Raw genomic sequence first — 21,180 nt, forward strand, 5'->3', positions numbered from 1 at the left:
TCTCCAGTCCTGTGCCAGGGATTTGCTGAGGAAACTCGTTTTCATAGTGTGTTATTAAAATACTAGGATTTATCTGTAAGAAATGTCCATTTTCTCTTGAAAGAGGAACGGTTATGTCCCAAGAGCGTGGGGAAGACCTGTGTTTCCTGCCAGGTACTTCAAGGTAGATCTAGTCTTTGGGCTGCTGAGTCTAACAAGGTGTTTTAGAGTTCGGTAAATGACGTTTCCACTAGGATCGCTGTCATCAAAAAGACAGATAATTAGCCAGACACGGTGGCTCATGCCTGTAATCTCAGGACTTTGGAAGGCCAAGGTAGGAGAATTGCTTGAACCCAGGAGATCAAGGCTAGCCTGGTCAACACAGTGAGACCCCCATCTCTATTTTAAAAAAAGACAATAATTGTTGAGATGTGGGGAAATTGGAACCCTTACGCACTGCTGGGAATGGGAAATGGTGCAGCTGCTTTGGAAAACAGTTGTCATTTCTTCAGAACTGTAAATCATAAGAGTTACCGTGTGAACCAGCAATTCCACTTCTAGGTGTAGACGCAACAGAAATTAACACATGTCCACAGAAAAACTTGTACATGAATGTTCACAGCAGTGTTATTCATAATAGCTCAAAAGTAGACACAACCCAAATGTGTATTAGTGGGTGAAAGACACATAAAATAAGGTATATCCATGCAATGGGCTATTGTTCAGCCATAGAAGGAATGAACGTCTGACATGGGCTACAGGATGGATTGACCTGGAGGACATTTCACTAAGTGAAAAGGCCAGACCTGGCCAGGCATAGTGACTCACACCTGTAATCCAGGCACTTTGGAAGCCGAGGCAGGCGGATAACCTGAGGTCAGGAGTTCGAGACCAGCCTGACCAACGTGGAGAAAGCCCATCTCTACTGAAAATACAAAATTAGCCGGGCGAGGTGGTGCAGGTCTGTAATCCCAGCTACTTGGGAGGCTGAGGCAGGAGAACCGCTTGAATTCTGGAGGCGGAGTTTGCAGCAGAGATTTCACTCTAGCCTGGGCAATGAGAGCGAAACTCTTGTCTCGCAAAAGGAAAAGGCCAGATGCAAAGGCCAGACGCATCTACTATCTTATTTATAGGAAATGTCCAGAATAGGCAAATCTAAGTCATAAAATGGATTAGCGGCCTGAGGTGCTGAGGAAGTGGGCGGGGGGGGAGTGTGGTTAAGGAGTATGGGACTTTCTTTAGGAGGTTTATGAAAATGTTATGAAATCGATCATGACGGTTACAGAACTCTAAATATACTAAAAATCAGTGAACCGTGTGTGTTGAATGGCTGGGTTAAAAGCTGTTAAAAACCCAAGCGTTTCAAAAGCAACAAAAGGCCCTACCACAACACGCCTGCGTTTCCTCCCTCCACATTTGGGGGTTCTGAGCTGAAGCCACAGACAGGTCTCCCTGGCTTAGAGCCGCTCCCTGCTGATCAGATGATTTATGATGGGAAAATGACTTCAGGTCGTACTGTTTTCAAGGTCTCACTGGCTTTTGGTGGTGGTGGTTACTGTCTGTGCTTTAATTTGTGTGTGGATTTTGATGAGTGAAAAAGTGGTTTTGGAGATAAAATCATTCTGACTCAGTAGGAAGTCCTTTGTTTTTGCCATATTGTGTTCAAGTGAATTATGCTTGTTTTCACTTTCTTCTGTTTTTCCCTATAGTAAATTAGAGAATAATGATTTCCTTTTTTTCTTTTGCTTAGACCTCCCTCCAACTTCTTTTATTTATTTTTGAGGAAGAGTTTTGCTCTTGCTACCCAGACTGGAGTGCAATGGCGTGATCTCGGCTCCCTGCAACCTCTACCTCCTGGGTTCAAGGGATTTTCCTGCCTCAGCCTCCTGAGTAGCTGGGATTACAGGCGTGTGCCACCCCACTCTGCTCATTTTTTCTATTTTTAGTAGAGACGAGGTTTCACCACGTTGGCCAAGCTGGTCTCAAACTGACCTCAAATGATCCACCCTCAGCCTCCCAAAGTGCTGGGATTATAGGCATGAGCCACTGCACCTGGCTTCCCTCCAACTTCTTTAAGGGAATTTTTGGCAATGTATCCTTAACTGGAACAGTGGCCTTCATTACCAAGTGTGATACCTGGACTAGTAAGCTCACTGCCCCGCCTCCAAATAAAAGGTGAATTCAAAAGGGATCGTGTTAAAAACTTAGTAGCAGTGAGAGAAGGCAACCAATCTCAAGTTCCATATAGTGTAGTTTAACAGAAATGAAGTCAGATGAAAAAGCAGAGCTCTAGTGGGAGGGGGAGTGGGTGTGTGGATTGGGCCAGCGCAGGGCAGCGCTGTGAACCACGAGGCCCAGGCGTGAATGCACAGAGGAGGCTGGAGTAAATGTGTCATTTACCCATCAGCTCACACTCAGCCGTGGGCTGCAGCTCCATCGTTACGATTTGTGGGGGATAACATAAAGGATATTAAGATAATGTCACTCATGTGCCCCAGGGTATAGAGATAAGAGTTAAAATATAAACAGTCCATGTCTTAGTCTCAGTAAGGCATACATTAGTGAAAATAAGTCCTTTTCCAAAGGGTAGATGTTCAAAGAAGGGAGATGTGTGAGCTTAGAGGGCACTGGTGGAAGTTAAGGGATGAGGGTGTTACAGTAGCGGGCGTGGTGGCCTCAGACTTAAACGTGTAGAAGTGCGATTGTCAACAGTCATGTCAGGCTTGTTTTCACACCTTGGGAGGTTTTACTCCTTGAATAGGAAAAGAGATTTGCAGTTCTGTGAACAGGCTGAGATGTGCATGCTGTATTGGGCTGGTCTTACATTGTTTTAAAGAAATACCTGAAATTGGGTAATTTATAAAGAAAAGAGGTCTAATTGGCTAATGGCTCTGCAGGCTGTACAGGAAGCCTAGCGCCACCATCTGCTTTGGGGGAGGACGTGGGAAGCTTCCAATCATGGCGGAAGACGAAGTGGGAGAGAGAGAGAAAGAGCGGGTGGGAGGTCACACACTTTTAAAAGACTAGATCTCCTGTGACTCGGACCGAGAGATCACCAAGGGGATGGCGCAAGCTATTCATAAGGGATCCATCCCCATGACCCAAACCTCCCAGCAGGCCCCACCTCCAGCATTGGGCATCACATTTCAACATGAGATTTGGGTGAGGACAATATCCAAACTGTGTCACGTGCTGTGCTAGTATTTTATTGGGAGAGAAAATAAAAATAGATAGGGGTTTATCAGAGGCGTTTTAGATACCTTCCTCTCTCTCGCTCCCCAAGCAAGGCACTCAAGGTGAAGGCCCCAGCTTTCATGTGGGAAAGCCCGAGTCGATTGGCCATTTCTCCTTCTTCCTGGAAACTTGTTAATTCTCGCTCACTGTCTTCCCTGGAGTTTCCCTGATACGACACATTCATGCCAGTAGCTATTTTTGGGGGGCGGGGCGGAGGGGTGTGGACTCGCTCCGTTGCCCAGGCTGGAGTGCAGTGGTGCTATCTCGGCTCACTGCAACCTCCTCCTCCCTGGTTCAAGCTATTCTCCTGCCTCAGCCTCCCAAGTAACTGGGATTACAGTAACCTGCCACCACGCCTGGCTAATTTTTATATTTTTAGTACACACAGGGTTTCACCGCGTTGACCAGGCTGGTCTCGAACTCCTGACCTCAGGTGATCCATCTGCCTTGGCCTCCTAAAGTGCTGGGATTACAGGTGTAAGCCACCACGCTCAGCTAATTTTTGTATTTTTAGTAGAGTCGAGATTTCACCACGTTGGCCAGGCTGGTCTCGAACTCCTGATTTCAGGTGATCTGTTTGCCTTGGCCTCCCAAAGTGCTGGGATTACAGCATGAGCCACTGTGCCTGGCCAAAGTTTAGATAATTTACTGAATGAATCCCCTTTACCTCTGCTGTTGCATGTATCTTAAGCAGGTGCACTGTGCATTTGATTAAGATTGCTGTACTGTCCCAGAGTAGGTGCACAGATGGGGCAGGGTCTGATGTCTGAATGCCACTGTTCATGCCTGACTTCTTGGTTTGCTTTGGTACAGCACGTAGCCGTAAGTTCCGGCAGTGGGCAGAACGATTTGGAAAAGATGAGCAGCATCCTGGACGCGGTGCCAAAGATTAAGTTTATTTGCCTGGATGTGGCCAATGGGTATTCAGAACATTTTGTGGAGTTCGTGAAACTCGTCCGTGCCAAATTTCCCGATCACACCATTATGGTAAGTACAGTGGGACATTCTCAAGATGCGGAAGCCACGAGGGAGTTGTTGATTGTGTCTGGGGGAGCTGAATTTGCTTCAGAGACTAATTGAGGAACATTTGGGAAAGGATAGGCAGCTGCTGTGCAAGATCAGAAAACTAGCTTTCCTCTATCAAAGGTAAAATCCCCGGCTGGGCACAGTGGCTCACGCCTGTAATCCCAGCGCTTTGGGAGGCCACAGCAGGCAGATCACCAGAGGTCAGAAGTTCAGGACCAGCCTGGTTATCATGGTGAAACCCCATCTCTGCTAAAAATACAAACAAATTAGCTGGGTGTGGTGGCATACGCCTGTAATCCCAGCTACTTGGGATGCTGAAGCAGGAGAATTGCTTGAACCTGGGAGAGGGAGGCTGCAGTGAGCTGAGATTACCCCACTGCCCTCCAGCTTGGGGGACAGAGTGAGACTCCATTTCAAAAAATAAAAAATAAAAAAAACCCCATCCACTTCATCGGATGTTGGCTCCCAATTTTTCCTAAGTATCATCACATGTTTCTTACTATCTGATACTTTTTTTCATTTTTATTTTTTTAAGATGGAGTCACACTCTGTTGCCCAGGCTGGAGTACAGTGGCGTGATCTCAGCCCACTCAGCAACCTCTGATTCCCCTGTTCAAGTGATTCTTGTGCCTCAGCTTCCCAAGTAGCAAGGACTACAGGTGCACACCACCACGCTGGCTAATTTTTTGTATTTTTAGTAGAGACGGAATTTCACCACGTTGGCCAGGCTGGTCTTGAACTCCTGACCTCAGATGATCCGCCCACCTTGACCTCCCAAAGTGCTGGGATTATAGGCATGAGCCACTGCGCCTGGCCCCATATGAGACCTTTAAAAGGGGTCTGTGTTACTCCTTAACAAAGAGTATGTTTTAAGATTGAGAGCACATGACTGGGTTTGAGTGTGGCATGTGTCGGTCCTCTATGTCCCACCCCTGCTGCCAGCAGGAAGCCGTGCTGTGGGAGTTAGGAGTCCACAGTATGAACGGTTCACCACAGTCACTATTGAAGGTGTAGCCGCTGCTGGTGTGTTTTATCTAGGAGCTTTGTTTCTTGACTTTTCTTAAGGCACCTTAACTAGTTAGAATGTAGATTTGTGACTTTTGGTAAAGATGGATTCGCAGAAAAAGGGATTTGAAGCTCTAGAGTACAGCCTGGGCTTTTGCAAAATCCTGTATTGTAATTATGCATGTCTTTGCTAATCCTGATGATGATGGCTCATATTGATTGACCGCTGGATAATTTACCTAACACTGTCTCTTTTGAATTCTGAACTTCATCTCATGTATGTCATCATTGTAAGAAAGTTGGGCGGAAGGAATTATTTGCTACGGAGTAAAGTCTTCTGTGAAGGGACTTCCAGGGATTGTTAAGTATATTTATGCTTTTCAAAATGTAGGAAGAAAGGATCAAGAATTGTTCCGGCCGGGTGTCGTGGCTCGAGAATGTAATGCCAGCATTTGGGAGACTGAGGTGGGTGGAGCACCTGAAGTCAGGAGTTTGAGACCAGCCTGGCCAATGTGACGAAACCCTGTGTCTACTAAAAATATAAAAATTAGCCGGGCGTGGTGGCTTGCCTGTAATGCCAGCTACTCGGGAAGCTGAGGCAGGAGAATCACTTGAACCTGGGAGGTGGAGGTTGCAGTGAGCCGAGATAGCTCCACTGCACTTCAGCCTGGGTGATGGGAGACTTCGTCTCAACAAAAACAAAGAATGGTTCCAAGGTTAACCAGCTGTACCAGTGTTAGAAGCAGGTTGGAAAACAGCAAAATTCACTTAGTCTTCTATCATAGAACGGCCAGCTTCACTGTTTTTGATAATGATGTTTGTTGAATACTGTGAAATAATAAGAAATGTATATGTGTTTATTGGTCTCATTCCCTGGTTCTTGAGACAGAACTTCTAAAAACCCTTGCAGGTAAGGGTGCTCAGAGAATCTTTTGTTCTAATACTTGGCCTTTGATTCTGGTTGCTGGCACAGAGCTTCTAGAATCTTTGTAATTTGCAGAGTGATGAGAGCACCTGGCCCAGAGCTGCTGAATCCCTTGGGATTTCCTGCGTGGTAGGAGTAGCATTTGATCTTTGACCCTGGTTCCTGACACATGGCTCCTAAATCCCTTCAGATTTCCTGGTTACAGCTCAGCTGCTCTTGTCCTGACAAGGTGACTCTTAATGGGCTCCTGGGTGGGGGTTGGTCACCAGATAGACCAAGCCATGATTAGAAGCTTGGAGCTTCCAGGTCCATTCTGCATTTTCCGGAGAGGGGAGAGAGCTGGAAGTAGAGTTAATATCCATCACGCCTCCTTGACGAGGCCTTCACGGCAATCCCCAAAGTGTGGGGTTTTGAAAGCTTCCTGGTTGAGAACACGCCTACATGCCTGGAGGGTGGCAGACCCCAGCTCTGTGGGGACAGAAGCTCCGGCTTGCCGGGCTCTTCCAGACCTCGCCCTGTGTCGCTTTCATCAGGCTGCTCATCTGAATCCATCATAGCCTTTATTCATATGATAAACCGGTAAACGTTCATAAGTGGTAATCCTTGGTATCTTGTGATCTTCTTTTTCTTGGTAGTGTATTTGAGATTCACCATGTTGGTTTATGTCCTTGGTTCCTGGAGCTAGTCTTTAATAGCATCTCCTGGATGCCTCACTTGCTCTTTTTCCTTCTCTTTACTTTCCAGCCGGTTGTATCACTGTGAAACTCCCTCCTCAATGCTCTTTGTCTGAGTCTGTCTGAGCTGCTGTCACAAAATACCAGAAACTGACTGCTGTGTAAACAACAGAAATTAATTGCTCTGGAGGTTGGAAGTCCAAAATCAAGTCGTCAACCGATTGAATGTCTGGTTTCACCGTTGCTCATAGTGGTGCCTTCTTGCTGCGTTTTCACATAGTGGGAGAGGCATGCAGGTTCCTTGGAACCTCTGTTGTGACGGTGCAAATCCCATTCATGAAGGCTGCACCCTCGTGACCTAATCACCTCCCAAAGGCCCCACCTCTTAATGCCATTGGGTTGAAGATTCAGTGTCAGCACAGGAATTTGTGGGGAATCGCAAACATTCAGACCGTAGCACCCCTGAAGTCCGTGTGGGCACATGAGCTGAGTCACACTGGGGAGGTTGCATTCTTTCTGAATCTCTTTCCTCACCTGTGAAAAAGTCGAGGGTCCTCTTTGCTGGAGAAGCACTGCAGAATGGGACGCTGTCCAGCATTCTCTCATCTAGCGAGTGTCATCGAGGGAACATGTTCTGAGAATGGAGTCAGAGATGGAGAAGAAAGATGGAGGGTGGAGAGGGGTCGTTTGTTTTAAGAAAAGAAAGAAAATGTGTGTCCCTCTTTAAAATGACAAGTGATAGCGGAGATGAATTAGTGCTCCTGAGCCGTCCATTGCATTCTCCAAACTGGGGCTGCTGTGGGGTGTAGCTGGGCTTGCTGAGAGCTACGAGGTACCTGTTGGACACCCTGGGGAGCCTGTTTGTCACCTTTGAAGGACGAAGACCAGGAAGGAGGGAAGTGTAGGAAGGAGGGGGCTGGGTAAGACGAAGGGAAGGGTGCTGCCAGTGCAGAGCTTAGGGGTTGCTATGGTGGGGTTGGGCTGGGAGGGAGGAGATGGGTGCAGAGTTCCCCCGGCTGTCTGGACAGCCGCCAACCGCGAGGCCCTCTCCAGCACCTGCTGGCTGGCCAGCCCAGGCTTATGTTTTCATTGCTCTTGCTGGTTTCCCCAGCAATGACCAGGAGACATTGGCAAGGTAGGTGTTTATTCCTGAGCTGTTCTGTGCCTGCGCTGACCCTTGAAATCTGTGCTTCATTTGTAAACCTCCAGTACTTTTATGTCCCCGGCTTTTGGACGTAAAATTATGTTTTTGAAACACAATTTCTCTGATGGCTTTTAGAGGTATTGTGAAGATGCATTAACATGTATCCAGTGTTTTGGAACTGAACAATGTAATATGATGCTGAGTGTTACGGAGTGGAGTGTTATTACGATCATTATGGTATGATGAACAGAAAGGATGCTTGCAAATGTTCTGGCGAAAGCTGGCAGTTCCCAGCCCCTGCACCGGGAGTGAGGGCTTGTCACTCCCTGTGTCCAGTTTCTCCTGTTTGTTTTTGAGACAGAGTCTTGCTCGGTCACCAAGGTTGGAGTATGGTGGCATGATCTCCGCTCACTGCAGCCTCTGCCTCCTGGGTTCATCTAGTCTGAACAGATTAGATCTCAAGGACCTGCTTCCTCCAGACCAGGTCAGAAAGAGCCACAGCACGAAAGCGTTTCCCAGGCCCAACATAGGGACCTCCGAGTCCCAGCAAGCCTGAGTTGAATTAGAATGAAACAGTGCTCTGCCTCAGCCTCCCAAATAGCGGGGATTACAGGTGCCTGCCACTGTGCCCAGCTAATTTTTGTGTTTTTAGTAGAGATGGGGTTTCTCCATCTTGGCTAGGCTGGTCTCAAACTCCTGACCTTGTGATCCACCCGCCTCGGCCTCCCAAAGTGCAGGGATTACAGGCATGAGCCACTTTGCCCATCCTCTCCTGTTTTCTTTTTCTTGCTTTTCACCTAAGACAAGCCTTACTACATAGGGGTAGGAGAAGCAGGGATTTTTCAGAGAACATCCTTGGCAGAAAAGGTCCTCTTGAGGTGTTGGCTGACTGAAGAACGTAACAAGTCCTGTGGCCATTTGCCTGGTGGCTTCCAGGGAAGAAAGAAGAATGTGCTCTTGGGTACATTCTTGGTACTATGGGAAAAGGCACTAGCACAGACTCGGCACTTCCTTTGAAAAAATTTTTTGTATAAACAGTCTTGCAGTGTTGACCAGGCTGACGTCAAGCTCCTGGCTTCAAGCAGTCTTCCTACCTCTGCCTCCCAAAGTGTTGAAATTACAGGCACGAGTCACCATACCTGGCCGGCAATTCTTTTCTAATAACAAATCTTTGTATGGAGACAGTAGCACCTGCTTTCGTTGCCGTGAAACTTAGTACTGGAGAGCTCAGGGAGCCTCCTGAGGTGGACCTGGCATTCAGGGCCAGGTGGCTTGCCTGAGTCTGTGATATTTTGCCATTGTCCCCCACATGCCACCAACTCAGGCTTGGGGACTTGGAGGTGCCTATGTTGGGTCCGGGAAATGCTTTTGTGCTGGTGGCTCTTTCTGACCTGGTCTGGAGGAAGTAGGTCCCTGAGATCTAATCTGCTCAGATTAGAGAGAGGCCAAGCTCTACTCCCCTGTGGTAAAGCCGTGTCGGCTGCTGTGGGCAGATGTCCAGGAGCTGTGGGCCGGACTTCCACAACTGGACCCCGTCCTTTCCACGCGTGTCTGGTGGCTCGTTGGCCAGCCTGCATTCTTTCTCAAGGTTCTGAGCCACGTAGAGATGCTTCCACTCTACAACTCTCGACAGAGAGGCGGACACCTTCCTTGAATGTTTCTTGAAGGTTTGGGGCAGGTCTGGGGCTTCGCCAGTCAAGTGTGCCTCCCCTGAGGTACAAGGGACGTACCTTGTATTCACCCGCTTTCTAGAACCATGGCTGAAAGCTACAAAGGTGATGTTATCTCTGAAGAGTCGCAGAATAAACTCAGTTTAAGGTGGCTATTGCCTTGATAGCAACTGTATTTCCATGGGCAGGTAGAAGGACGGTTTCTGTGTGCTTGGGAGCAGTCGCTGGGGTTGATATTCTTTTTTTTGAGACAGAGTCTTGCTCTTGTCACCCAAGCTAGAGTGTAGTCGTGCGATCTCAGCTCACTGCAACATCTGTCCCCGGGTTCAAGTGATTGTCCTGCCTCAGCCTCCCAAGTAGCTGGGACTACAGGCGCATACCACCACGCCTAGCTAATTTTTGTGTTTTTTAGTAGAGACAGGGTTTCACCAGGTTGTCCAGGATGGTCTCGATCTCTTGATCTCATAATTTGCCCGCCTCAGCCTCCCAAAATATTGGGATTACAGGCGTGAACCACCGTGCCTGGCCTTTTTTTTTTTTTTTTTTTTTTGAGATGGAATCTTGCTATGTTGCCCAGGCTGGAGTGCGGTGGCGCAGTCTCTGCTCACTGCAATTTCTGCCTCCCAGGTTAAAGCTGTTCTCCTGAGTAGCTGGGCTTGAAGGTGCATGTCACCACGCCCGGTTAATTTTTGCATTTTTAGTAGAGACAAGGGTTTGCCGTGTTGGCCAGGCCAGTCTCAAATTTCCTGGCCTCAAGTGATCAACCCTCTTCGGCCTCCCAAAGTGTTGGGATTGCAGGTGTAAGCCACCGTGCCTGGCAATATTTCTCTTTTTCTGTTAAGGTTGGGCAAATCGCAGCCTGTGGGCCAAATCTAGCCTGGTACCTGTTTGCCGACTATTGCCTTTTATCATCCTATGGAAAGGATTTTTCTTGCCAGAGGACGCCAGAAAAGCCAGTAAGAAGTGGGTGAAGACGTTACTGTTTAATGGGTACAGAATTTCAGTTTGGGATGATTAAAAAGTTCCAGAGATGGGTAAGGTGATTGTTGTACAACAATGTGAATGTACTTAATGCCACTGAATTGTACACCTAAAAATTTATTAAGAAATTTTTATTTTTAAAAAATAAATTTAAAATTATTTTTCACTTGTAAAATTTACACCTAGTAAATTTTTTTTTTTTTTTTTTTTTTTTTTGAGACGAAGTCTACTTTGTTGCCCAGGCTGGAGTGCAGTGGTGCAATCTTGGCTGACTACAACCTCTGTCTCCTGGGTTCAAGCAATTCTTTTGCCTCAGCCTCCTAAGCAACTGGGATTATAGGTACATGCCACTATGCCCAGCTAATTTTTGTATTTTTAGTAAAGACAGGTTTCACCATGTTGGTCAGGCTGGTCTCGAACCCTTGACCTCGTGATCTGACTGCCTCAGCCTCCCAAAGTGCTGTAATCCCTGGAAGCAAAGTTCATTGCTTCCATAGATTACAGAGGTGAGCCACTGTGCCTGGCTACACCTAGTAAATTCTATGTTATGTGTATTTGATCACAATTACATTAAAAAAAAAACCCTTAAAAATAAATGGGTAGAAGAGTAATATACAGAAAGCCCTCTAAGGAGGGACTAACATTTATCAGGCATCCCCAACAGCTGGGCCTTGTGCTAAGAATTTAAGAGAACTTTCTCTGTAAACCTTTTAATGGCTAAAAGTGGGTATATCCACCCCCATTTTTAGCAGGTTAAATGGAGACTCTGAGTTGAAGTGATGTGCTCAAAACCACCCATCACGAGGGAGGTCTAGCATTCGACCCTAGATCTTTCTGAACTTATTTTGCCATACATTTTGAGGCCTAAAGGAAACCTGGAAAGCTTGGGGCAAAGCAGTTTTTGTTTTTATTTTTGCCCAGAGAACTTTTGTCATTAGTCTGTCCAGGCTGCAGTAACTGAATAGCTTATATTGTAAAAATCGGAAGTTGGCTTGCTGTGGTGGCTCACACCTGTAATCTCAGCACTTCAGGAGGCCAAGGCAGGTGGATTGCTTGAGCCCAGGAGTTTGAGACCAGCCTGGCCAACATGGAGAAACCCCATCTCTACTACAAATACAAAAAAAATAGCTGGGCATGGTGGCACATGCCTGTAGTCCCAGCTACTTGAGAGGCTGAGGTGGGAAGATCACCTGAGCCTGGGAAGTTGAGGTTGCAGTGATCTGTGATTGTGCCCTTGCACTCCAGCCTGGGGGACAAAGTGAGACTCTGTCTCAAAACAAATAAATAAAATACAAATCAGAAGTTTATTTTCACAGTCCTGGAGGCTGGGAAGTCCAATATCAAGGCAGATTCGGTATCCAGTGAGGGGCTGTTTCCTGGATCTTACCTAGACCGCTGTCTTTTCTTTGTAATGTCATGTGGATCTCTCTCGGGCCTCTTTTAGAAGGGCACTAATCCCATTGTTGAGGGCTCTGCCCCCATGACCTCATCACCTCCCCAAATCCCCACCTGCTAATATCATCACTTTGGGGGTAAAGATTTCCATACGTGAATTCTGGAGGGATGTAAACATTCAGACCATACCAGCTTTTAAAAGAATGGTACAAAAGTACTTGAAGTCTTGGCTTGGCCACTTTTTTTTTGTTTTCTTTTGGAGACGGGATCTCACTCTGTTGCCCGGGCTGGAGTGCAATGGCATGATCTCGGCTCACTGCAACCTCCCTCTCCTGGATTCTCCTGCCTTAGCCTCCTGAGTAGCTGGGACTATCGGCATGCACCACCAGGCCTGGCTAAGTGTTTTGTATTTTTAGTAGAGATGGGGTTTCACTGTGTTATCCAGGATGGTCTTGATCTCTTGACCTCGTGATCCACTTGCCTCCCGAAGTGCCGGGATTATAGGCACGACCACTGCACCCGGCTGCCTTGGCCGCTTTGTTATGTCTCTTCCATGACCTTCACCTTCTCCTTGATACAGAGGAGCAATTGTTGCCTTCCAGAGCATGAGGGAGCTTGGAACATGCTTGGCTTTCCTAGGAAGAAGGGATTCCTAGCAGAAACCTCCATCTGCCTGCCTCACTGCTCTAGACAAGGGTTCATTGCTTCCTTATCGTCATGGCTGCCCAAGAAATGAACCTGCATGAACTGCCTGGGTGACCGAGCCTGCCTTGCAGTCCCATTCTGGCAGTCCTGTAACTGCCCCACACCTGAGGTGCTTCATGAGAAGAGAAAGTGGACTCCTCACTTGATCACCCCAACCAGCTTCTTCCTGGTCCCTGTTATCACCCATGCCCAGAGGCTGCTTGGAAGCAGACCAGGGACTTCACCAAAGCCTGACCATACTCCTGTCGTGTTCTCAGTTCTGCTTTGGTCTTTTCCTCCTTTCCCTTATTTTGCCCTTCTTCATTTCAAACTTGGAGAGCTTTTTGTTCCTGCTAGTGGAAACTCCCCGTCCTCCTGGCAGCATTCTTGCTGTGCTGTGCCTCATGGTTGAAGCATTTCCTAATCATGTTGGGCTTTTCCACACAGTGGCAGTGACCACGTTTGGACCACAGACAGATTCACCAGCCACACAGGTAGCTGATAAGAGGGAGAGACATTTGCACAAGCTTCTGGGTTACTAAAGCGGTGTCAGCCTTCTTGATGTGTTTAAACGGACTTTGGCCAGGTGAGGTGGCTCATGCTTGTAATCCCAGCACTTTGGGAGGCAGGTGGGGGAATTACTTGAGGCCAGGAGTTAAGAGATCAGCCTGGGCAACAAAGCAAGACCCCATTTCTGTTTTAAAAATAAATAAGTAGAACTTACTTTGACTCTACCTTGTTGTACCTGGTATGTATATGATGAGCTGACTTGAATTAATTTATTTTGTCTAAAGTAGCCTCTTCAAAATAAAATGGATCGTAGGTGGCACCAGATGGGGGAAAAGAAATCCACATTGAAAATGAAATTGGCTGGGTGCGGTGGCTCATGTAATTCCAGCACTTTGGGAGGCTAAGGTGGGCAGATTGCTTGAGCTCAGGACCTTGAGATCAGCCTAGCAACATGGTGAAACCCCGTCTCTACAAAAAATGCAAACCTTGGCCAGGTGTGGTGGCGCGAACCTGTAATCCCAGCTACTTGGGAGGCTCAGGACCTTCAGATCATCCTAGGCAACATGGTAGAACCCTGTCTCTACAAAAAATACAAAAATTACCCAGATGTGGTGGTGGATGCCCGTAATCCCAGCTACTTGGGAGGTTGAGGCAGGAGAATTGCTTGAGCCTGGGAGGTTGGGGCTGCAATGAGCCATGTTTGAGCCACTGCATTCCAGCGTGGGAGACAAGAGTGAGACTATGTCTCAAAAAAAAAAAAAGAAGAAAGAAAAAGAAATGAAATTGTGTGGTAATTGTGTGGTGGGCTTAGAGTAGCTTCTCTAAGGTTTTTGTGGTTTTGTGTGGTTGTTTAGCAAGTCAGCCATTGGGAAAGAACCTGCATCTTATACTCTTGTTAGATTCTCTGTCGGGGTCATACCTCATGCTGTTCCTCGCACTATAAAACAAAAAATTAAACACTCCTGCCCCCATTTAATTATAAAAGCAACACACTTTCTAGTATAAAATCCCGAAAAGATTAATGAAGAAAAGCAATAAAAGTTAGATCATCTCTTCATCAAGACATCATCTGTTAGCATTTTTCATACACATACTTTTTAAAAAAAAAAGCAAAATTGAGACCTATTTCTCCCAACATTACACTAAAAACATTTAAGCATTTTCTCATGCTTAGGCTGGGCGTGGTGCCTCATGTCTATACTCTGAACACTTTGGGAGGCTGAGGCAGGTGGATCACCTGAAGTCAGGAGTTCCAGATCAGCCTGGCCAACTTGGCGAAACCCTTTCTCTGCTAAAAATACAAAAATTAGCCGGGCGTGGTAGTGAGTGCCTGTAATCTCAGCTACTAGGGAGGCTGAGGCAGGAGAATCACTTGAACCCAGGAGGTGGAAGTTGCAGTGATCCGAGATTGCACCACTGCACTCCAGCCTGGGTGACAGAGCAAGGCTCCATCTCAAAAACAAAACAAAAAACAAAAAACACTCTTAAAAACATCACATGGATGGGCCATAAATCGTTGGATCATTCCCATTTTGGGGAATATACTTAGGGTTCTGCACTGTTACAGATAATACGTCTTTGTAGTTAAATCTTTGTTCTCACGTATGGTCATTTCCTTGGAATAGAATCTTAGAAGAATTATTGAATAAAAGGAAGTGCATATTTCTTTTATATGGACAAACTGCTTTCTAGGAAAACTCATACTACAGTGAGTTTTCCCGGCAGAAAGAGATTCTGTCTGATGTTTTCTCTTTAGCATTTACTGTTTATAACTATTGATAATTTGTGAAGTGAAAAGTAGTACCTCATTGGTACCTTAATTTACATTTGGTTATTTGTGAGGTTGAACACTTTTTCCATTTTTCTTAGCCACTTTTATTTCTTTTATTAGTGCGTTCATGTCCTTTGGCACTTATTCTGTGAGGTGTGAGCTTTTTTCTTACAGATTTGTAAGAGCTCTTATTATGTTAAGGGAAATAACCCTTTGTCAAATTGTAGATTTTTTTTCTACCTGAGTATTTGTTGATTGAATATCTGGGTTTATGTGCATTTAAGTTTTCATGTGCATGTAAGTTGTTTTTTGTTTTTGTTTTTTTTTGTTTTTGTTTTTGTTTTTTAATGTGCATGTAAGTTCTTTTCTTTCTTTCTTTCTTTTTTTTTTTTTTTTGAGACGGAGTTTCGCTCTTGTTACCCAGGCTGGAGTGCAATGGCGCAATCTCGGCTCACCGCAACCTCCGCCTCCTGGGTTCAGGCAATTCTCCTGCCTCAGCCTCCTGAGTAGCTGGGATTACAGGCACGCACCACCATGCCCATCTAATTTTTTGTATTTTTAGTAGAGACGGGGTTTCACCATGCTGACCAGGATGGTCTCGATCTCTTGACCTTGTGATCCACCCGCCTTGGCCTCCCAAAGTGCTGGGATTACAGGCTTGAGCCACCGCGCCCGGCCTCTTTCTTTTTTTTTTAAACGTAGAGACAGGGTTTTGTCATGTTGCCTAGGCTGGTTGCGAACTCCTGGGCTCAAGCAATCCACCTATCTCAGCCTCCTGATAATGCTGGGATTATAGGCATGAGCCACTGTGCCTGGCCAAGTTTTTACTTTTTATGTAGACAGCTCTGTTGTTACGTTTTTCTACCTTTACACTTGTTGCAAGTATTCAAGGTTTCCTTCTGAATTTGGCGAGTGTAACTTTAGTTTTAATTCTTCAATCTGCCTCTAGTCCGCTTTCTGGACCATCTGTGATTTTTTCCATGGTCAGCTGCTGTTTGGATTCAAGTAACTTTGAGCCCTCCTCATCACCTTTTCCCCATATCCTTTTAGATGAAGTTAAAAGTCGCTTTGTCTAAGTCAAAAAAGAAAAATTCCCTCTGGGAAGCAATTCAGAGAGAAGACACTTGGGCTTCAGTGCAAAAAAAAAAACAACAGTGGAATGAGTAAGGATTCATTTTGCAAAATATGACTTTGCACAGTTGTGAAAACTCAGCCAGGGCACCTTGCCGAGTATCCTATATACTGCCTGAAGAATCCACAGGGCAGTGAGTTGTAATGAAAAGGTCTATTTTTGTACTCCTAGACTCCTGCAGTGAAAGAACTTGTACTATTTCCAAACCAGACACATTCTTCTGGTTGATAGATTGTGCCACTTCCTGGAGGCTTGGTTGTTTATTCTTAGGCCAAAGCTTCATGTTCTGTAAACTGAGCACGTGCTGATGCTATGTGGTCCATGAGGGCTTATCTGCCCTTTACTGTCTAGATGGGAATCCCAGCCCTAGAGAGTGGGGCATACTGCTATTTTCTTAACTGTTTTCTAATTCTGACTCTCTGGGGTCAGATTCTTCAGGGGTTTTGCAAACCACGAAGCATTTTTGCCCAACTAAATAATTTAATCACCAAGAGAGTGTTTCGTTGCTGATTTTCTGTATTTGGGTTCCCTCTAAGATTTTTGCTATTGTTGTTGGATGTCCTAAAAGCCCTGACCTGGACATTCTAAGATCTCTCCTAGTTTCTAAATTCTATAACGCTGTATCTTCTTATGCCAACACCTCACCCAGGGGCCTTTCCCAAAAGTGGTCTCCAGTATCAAATTCTGTGGGGTTTTTTTGTCCCCTAGCTGCCTGATGGCCTTAGGGCATGCACAGCATCCTGTTTGGGTGTGGAGTTCCTGACCTTCCTACCAGCAATAGTAATTGATGATCATGAGCTGTATTCTTTCTGTCTCAGGCAGGGAACGTGGTGACAGGAGAAATGGTAGAAGAGCTTATTCTTTCCGGAGCAGATATCATCAAAGTGGGAGTTGGACCAGGTAAGATTTGTTAGGAGCACAGCAGAAGGAGTGTGTGGGGACTGGAGATCACTGGAAGGGGACACATGAATGACTCACAGATATTTAAAGCACCCTTTTTCTGGAAGCACACTTCCCCTGATGAGAAGTATTATTGAGCTGCTTTTTCATGCCCCTAGAGAACTTCCAAATGAGCTTGGATGTGGTTAGAATGTGAGGGTGTGGTTTCAGAACCAGTGTGGAAGAATGTCGATTTCCCTAATGACCCCATACACCTTGAAGAGGAAGGTGATAGGTGAAAAATCCATGGAGACAGTTAATAAACGTGAAGGACTCCAATTTATGTGAATGTTTGAGGGACCTCAAACATTGGCTTGCATGATGACGCCACATTTGAACTTGACCCATGGCCTACGTAATTATCACCTTCGGCCTCTCCCTGATACATATTGGACATAGATTTTGCCCGTGTTCTTCTCCCAGGCATGCTCTCAGGACTACCCATTGGCATCTCTCTCTCTTTTTTTTTTTTCCTTTGAGATGCAGTCTTGATCTGTTGCTGAGGCTGGAGTGCAGTGGCGTGATCTCAGCTCACTGCAACCTCAGCCTTTCAGTTTCAAGCGATTCTCCTGCCTCGGCCTCCTGGGTAGCTGGGATTACAGGCGCCTCCACCAGGCCCAGCTAATGTTTTGTATTTTTAGTCGAGACAGAGATTCACCACATTGGCCAGGTGGGTCTCAAACTCCTGGACTCATGACGTGCCCACCTCAGCCTCCCAAAGTGCTGGGATTACAGGTGTGAGCCACTGCGCCCGGCCCACCCATGGGCATCTTAAGTGGAAAAACGAGGTAGAGCCTTCTGTCCTTGTCACGGGTGGCACCGTTTTCTCATGGGGCAGAGTTGCCGTTCGCGTTCCCCTTTTGCCATCCTTGAAGATGAGCTGCCACGTTTTAAAGTCATCCATGCACAGCCGGTACCAGCCAGACACTAAAACTGAAGAGCAAGAAAGAAAGATACACCTTTTCACTTGGGACTAAAAAACAGCAAAGATTTTTAAAAAGCGTCTTGCACCCAACTGACACTACCAAAAAAGAAAGCAAACCCAAACCGGTATGAGAGGAATCCAGGAAAACACACGACGGGGAGGCGCGGGAGGTGCTGTTGAGCTGTGACCTGGCTCCGTGATCAGCCTGAGGGAATTGGATGTGTATGAAAAGAATATTAGGAAGAAGAGTCCTGCAGGTTCATAAGGACGCCCAAGCTCTTAACATGCAGGGAGATTTTCAGGGTTAAGTTTTTGATATTGCCACTCATATAAGCCAGTTAATGTATTCTGGGCAAGTGAGAAGATGACTCTGGTTTTTACTATCTGCCATTATTGGAAAGACAAGGATGAAGCCCCATTCATTCTTCCTTGCCAGGCTGTCTGCTCTTAGGGCAGGCTGTAATAGACGGATAATAGAACAAAATGCACTAGTAGCCTAGGAAGATTCCTCTTTTTCCCAAAGGCAGGGCCACTCACTGGTCACCTGTTTAAATCAGAAATATGGGCCTGATGAGGTGGCCTTATACTTGTAATCCCAACACTTTGGGAGGCCAAGGTGGGTGGATTGCTTGATCCTGGAGTTCAAGACCAGCCTGGGCAACATGGTGAAACCCCATCTCTACTAAAAAATACAAAAAAAAAAAATTAAAAAGTAGTCAAGCACAGTGGCCTGCAGCTATAGTCTCAGCTCCTTGGGAGGCTGAGGTGAGGGGATCACCTGAGCCTGGGAGGTGAAGGTTACAGCGAGCCGAGATCACACCACTGCACTCCAGTCTTGGTGACAGACCAAGACCCTGTCTCAGGAAAAACAAAAAAAATACGTATTGAGTGTGTGCTGGCTCCCGTTGTGCTGGGCGGGTGCTGTACAGGACATGAAGGTGTATGAGAAGCTTCTTAGCTCTCAAAGCTTTTTTTCTTGTTTTTTTTTTTTTTTTTTTTTTTTCTTTTTTGAGACAGAGTCTTCCTCTGTTGCCCAGGCTGGAGTGCAGTGGTGCGATCTTGGCTCACCACAACCTCCGCCTCCCAGGTTCAAGTGATTCTTCTGCCTCAGCCTCCCCAGTAGCTGGGATTACAGGCATGTACCACCATGCCTGGCTAATTTTTTGTACTTTTAGTGGAGACGGGGTTTCACCGTGTCGGCCAGGCTGGCCTTGAACTCCTGGCCTCAGGTAACTGCCTGCCTCGACCTCCCAAAGTGCTGGATTCCAGGTGTGAACCACAGTACCCGGCCCTCTGAAAGCTTTTCTAGACGTGATCTCGAGCATTCGTCACACTTGTTTTCTTCTTGCACACCTGTGTGTCTGCATTCTATTTCCCCAGAAGCCGTATTGTCCTTTCAGTGTTACCGTCTCTCCCTACCCCTCTGTCTGGCTGTGTAGACCAGACGTGACTAAAGAGAATAAGGGGCCTTCTCTGAGCCTGATCCATGGGAGACACTTTAAATTGATTGGAGACCATATTTAAGTCTTACACATTCTTTATGGCAAAAACATTGCTTGTTACATATCTAAATGATAGCATTATTGGATGTCTATTGATTGATGGATATCATTCATTATTAAGCAACTTCTGGGAACTGTAAAAAAGCATCAGAAGTGGATTTCCTGCCTGGGTGTTAATCAGAACCATACCTGTGCCTTATTTGAAGCTTCTTCCTTGGCTGTTTCCTAGAAAGCAATTGGTCTGCTCTTTGTAGGGCTCTCACCTCCATCAGAGTCCAGGGCCTGCTGCAGCTGAGGCCCCCACCGCTGGTTCTAACAATTGAACCGGAGAGTAGGAGAAAAGCTGAGGCTGAACCAGGGGTTAAGTCCCTTATTCTACCATGCACAACGTCTGGTTGCAGGGTGAAGGGTGGGGGGAAGGTGCCTTCGTGGCTTCAGGACTGTGAGTGACACATAGCGAGACAAAGGGAGCTGCAGGACTTGGGTGGACTCTGCCCCGCGGCTGGTGCAGGAGAGGCACTTGCCGTGTCTCTCCGGGTTTCTGTGCTAAATCCGGGCCTGGGGAACACAGACATGCTTCTCTCTGTCTGATCTTGCCCCTAAAGACTCCTGGCAGGAATTAGCATCCTACAAGGTGGTGGCAGCCAGGAGCCGGAGAGGAGGTGGGCCTCAGAGCGTTCCACCCCCGGTCTGGTGGGCAGGTCACTTCCCTGTCCCCAGAGCGCCCTCTATGTGCACTATAAGACATCTGGGAGGGGCTAAGCGAGTGGCAGCGGGGAGAGGGATGTGGGGGCTCTTTCATCCTGAGTGTACGCATTCTTTCAGTGACTATTGATAGTGCCTTACTGTATACGAGGCTCTGTTCTCAGCACCCGATAACAGTGAGTATCCGTGGAGCCCACCACCCAGCAGAGAATACAGACCCTCAGCCTCACACAAATCCCGATGGAAATGCCTCTCTTTGAAACTGTGATGAACAACTCCCCTGGGGCAGTGACATTTAAGAAGAAGCTGGAAAGATGAGAAGGGGTTGTCTAGACGAGGCAGGCTGCTACAGAGGGCGTGTCCGACAGAGAACATTGTGTACAGAGCAGCCCCGAAGGTGGGAAGCAGCTCGTCCCCCTGGAGAAGCAGTGGGGAGGGAGGGGGCTGGGGGCGCTCGAATCAGCTGTTCTGGGAGGTGGGAGCTGTGGCAGCCCGGGAAGCTGGAATAAGGGGAGGTGTGATAGAGAGGCCAGGGTGCGACTTGGCCCGGACCCACCCGGGAGAGCAAACAGGACTGGGGCTGACGGGGAGACAGGCAGGCAGGAGGGTGCTGGTGTGAGCACCGCCGCAGAAGTGAAGCGCGGGGGTTAGGCTTCGAGGGGCTTGAGGCGGAGCAGCCGGGAGGGAGATGGACCAGCAGCTGGGCCGTGTGCGGGACAGAGCAGGTGAGGGTGTGGCAGCCAGGCCCTGGGCCAAGCAGTGTCCCTCGCTCTGCCATTTGTTCCCTGCCACAACTCCAGGAGCTTGTGTTTCTCTGCATTTTACAGGCCAGGCAGTGAGGCTTAAGAGAGGCGAGCCATTTGACAAAGGTTGGAGGTAAAGAAGCTATGAGGCTGTGGGAGGATTCTGAGAGGTCCTTTAAAGCAGAGTGTATTTGGGAGGCTTAGGTAGGCAGATCATGAGGTCAGGAGTTTGAGAC

General features: G+C 47.1%; 1 protein-coding gene across 1 annotated transcript in view; it reads left to right on the forward strand.

The window, feature by feature from the left end:
* The window catches only part of GMPR (guanosine monophosphate reductase), a 73,370-nt gene that overhangs the window by 23,467 nt on the left and 28,723 nt on the right, over positions 1-21,180 (forward strand). The window contains exons 4-5 of the mRNA XM_003927327.4: positions 4,027-4,200; positions 16,949-17,030. Coding sequence (XP_003927376.1) covers positions 4,027-4,200; positions 16,949-17,030 — 256 coding nt within the window. The remainder of the gene's footprint in view (positions 1-4,026; positions 4,201-16,948; positions 17,031-21,180) is intronic.

This window comes from Saimiri boliviensis, chromosome 4, assembly GCF_048565385.1.
Source record: "Saimiri boliviensis isolate mSaiBol1 chromosome 4, mSaiBol1.pri, whole genome shotgun sequence".
Taxonomy (NCBI): Eukaryota; Metazoa; Chordata; class Mammalia; order Primates; family Cebidae; genus Saimiri; species Saimiri boliviensis.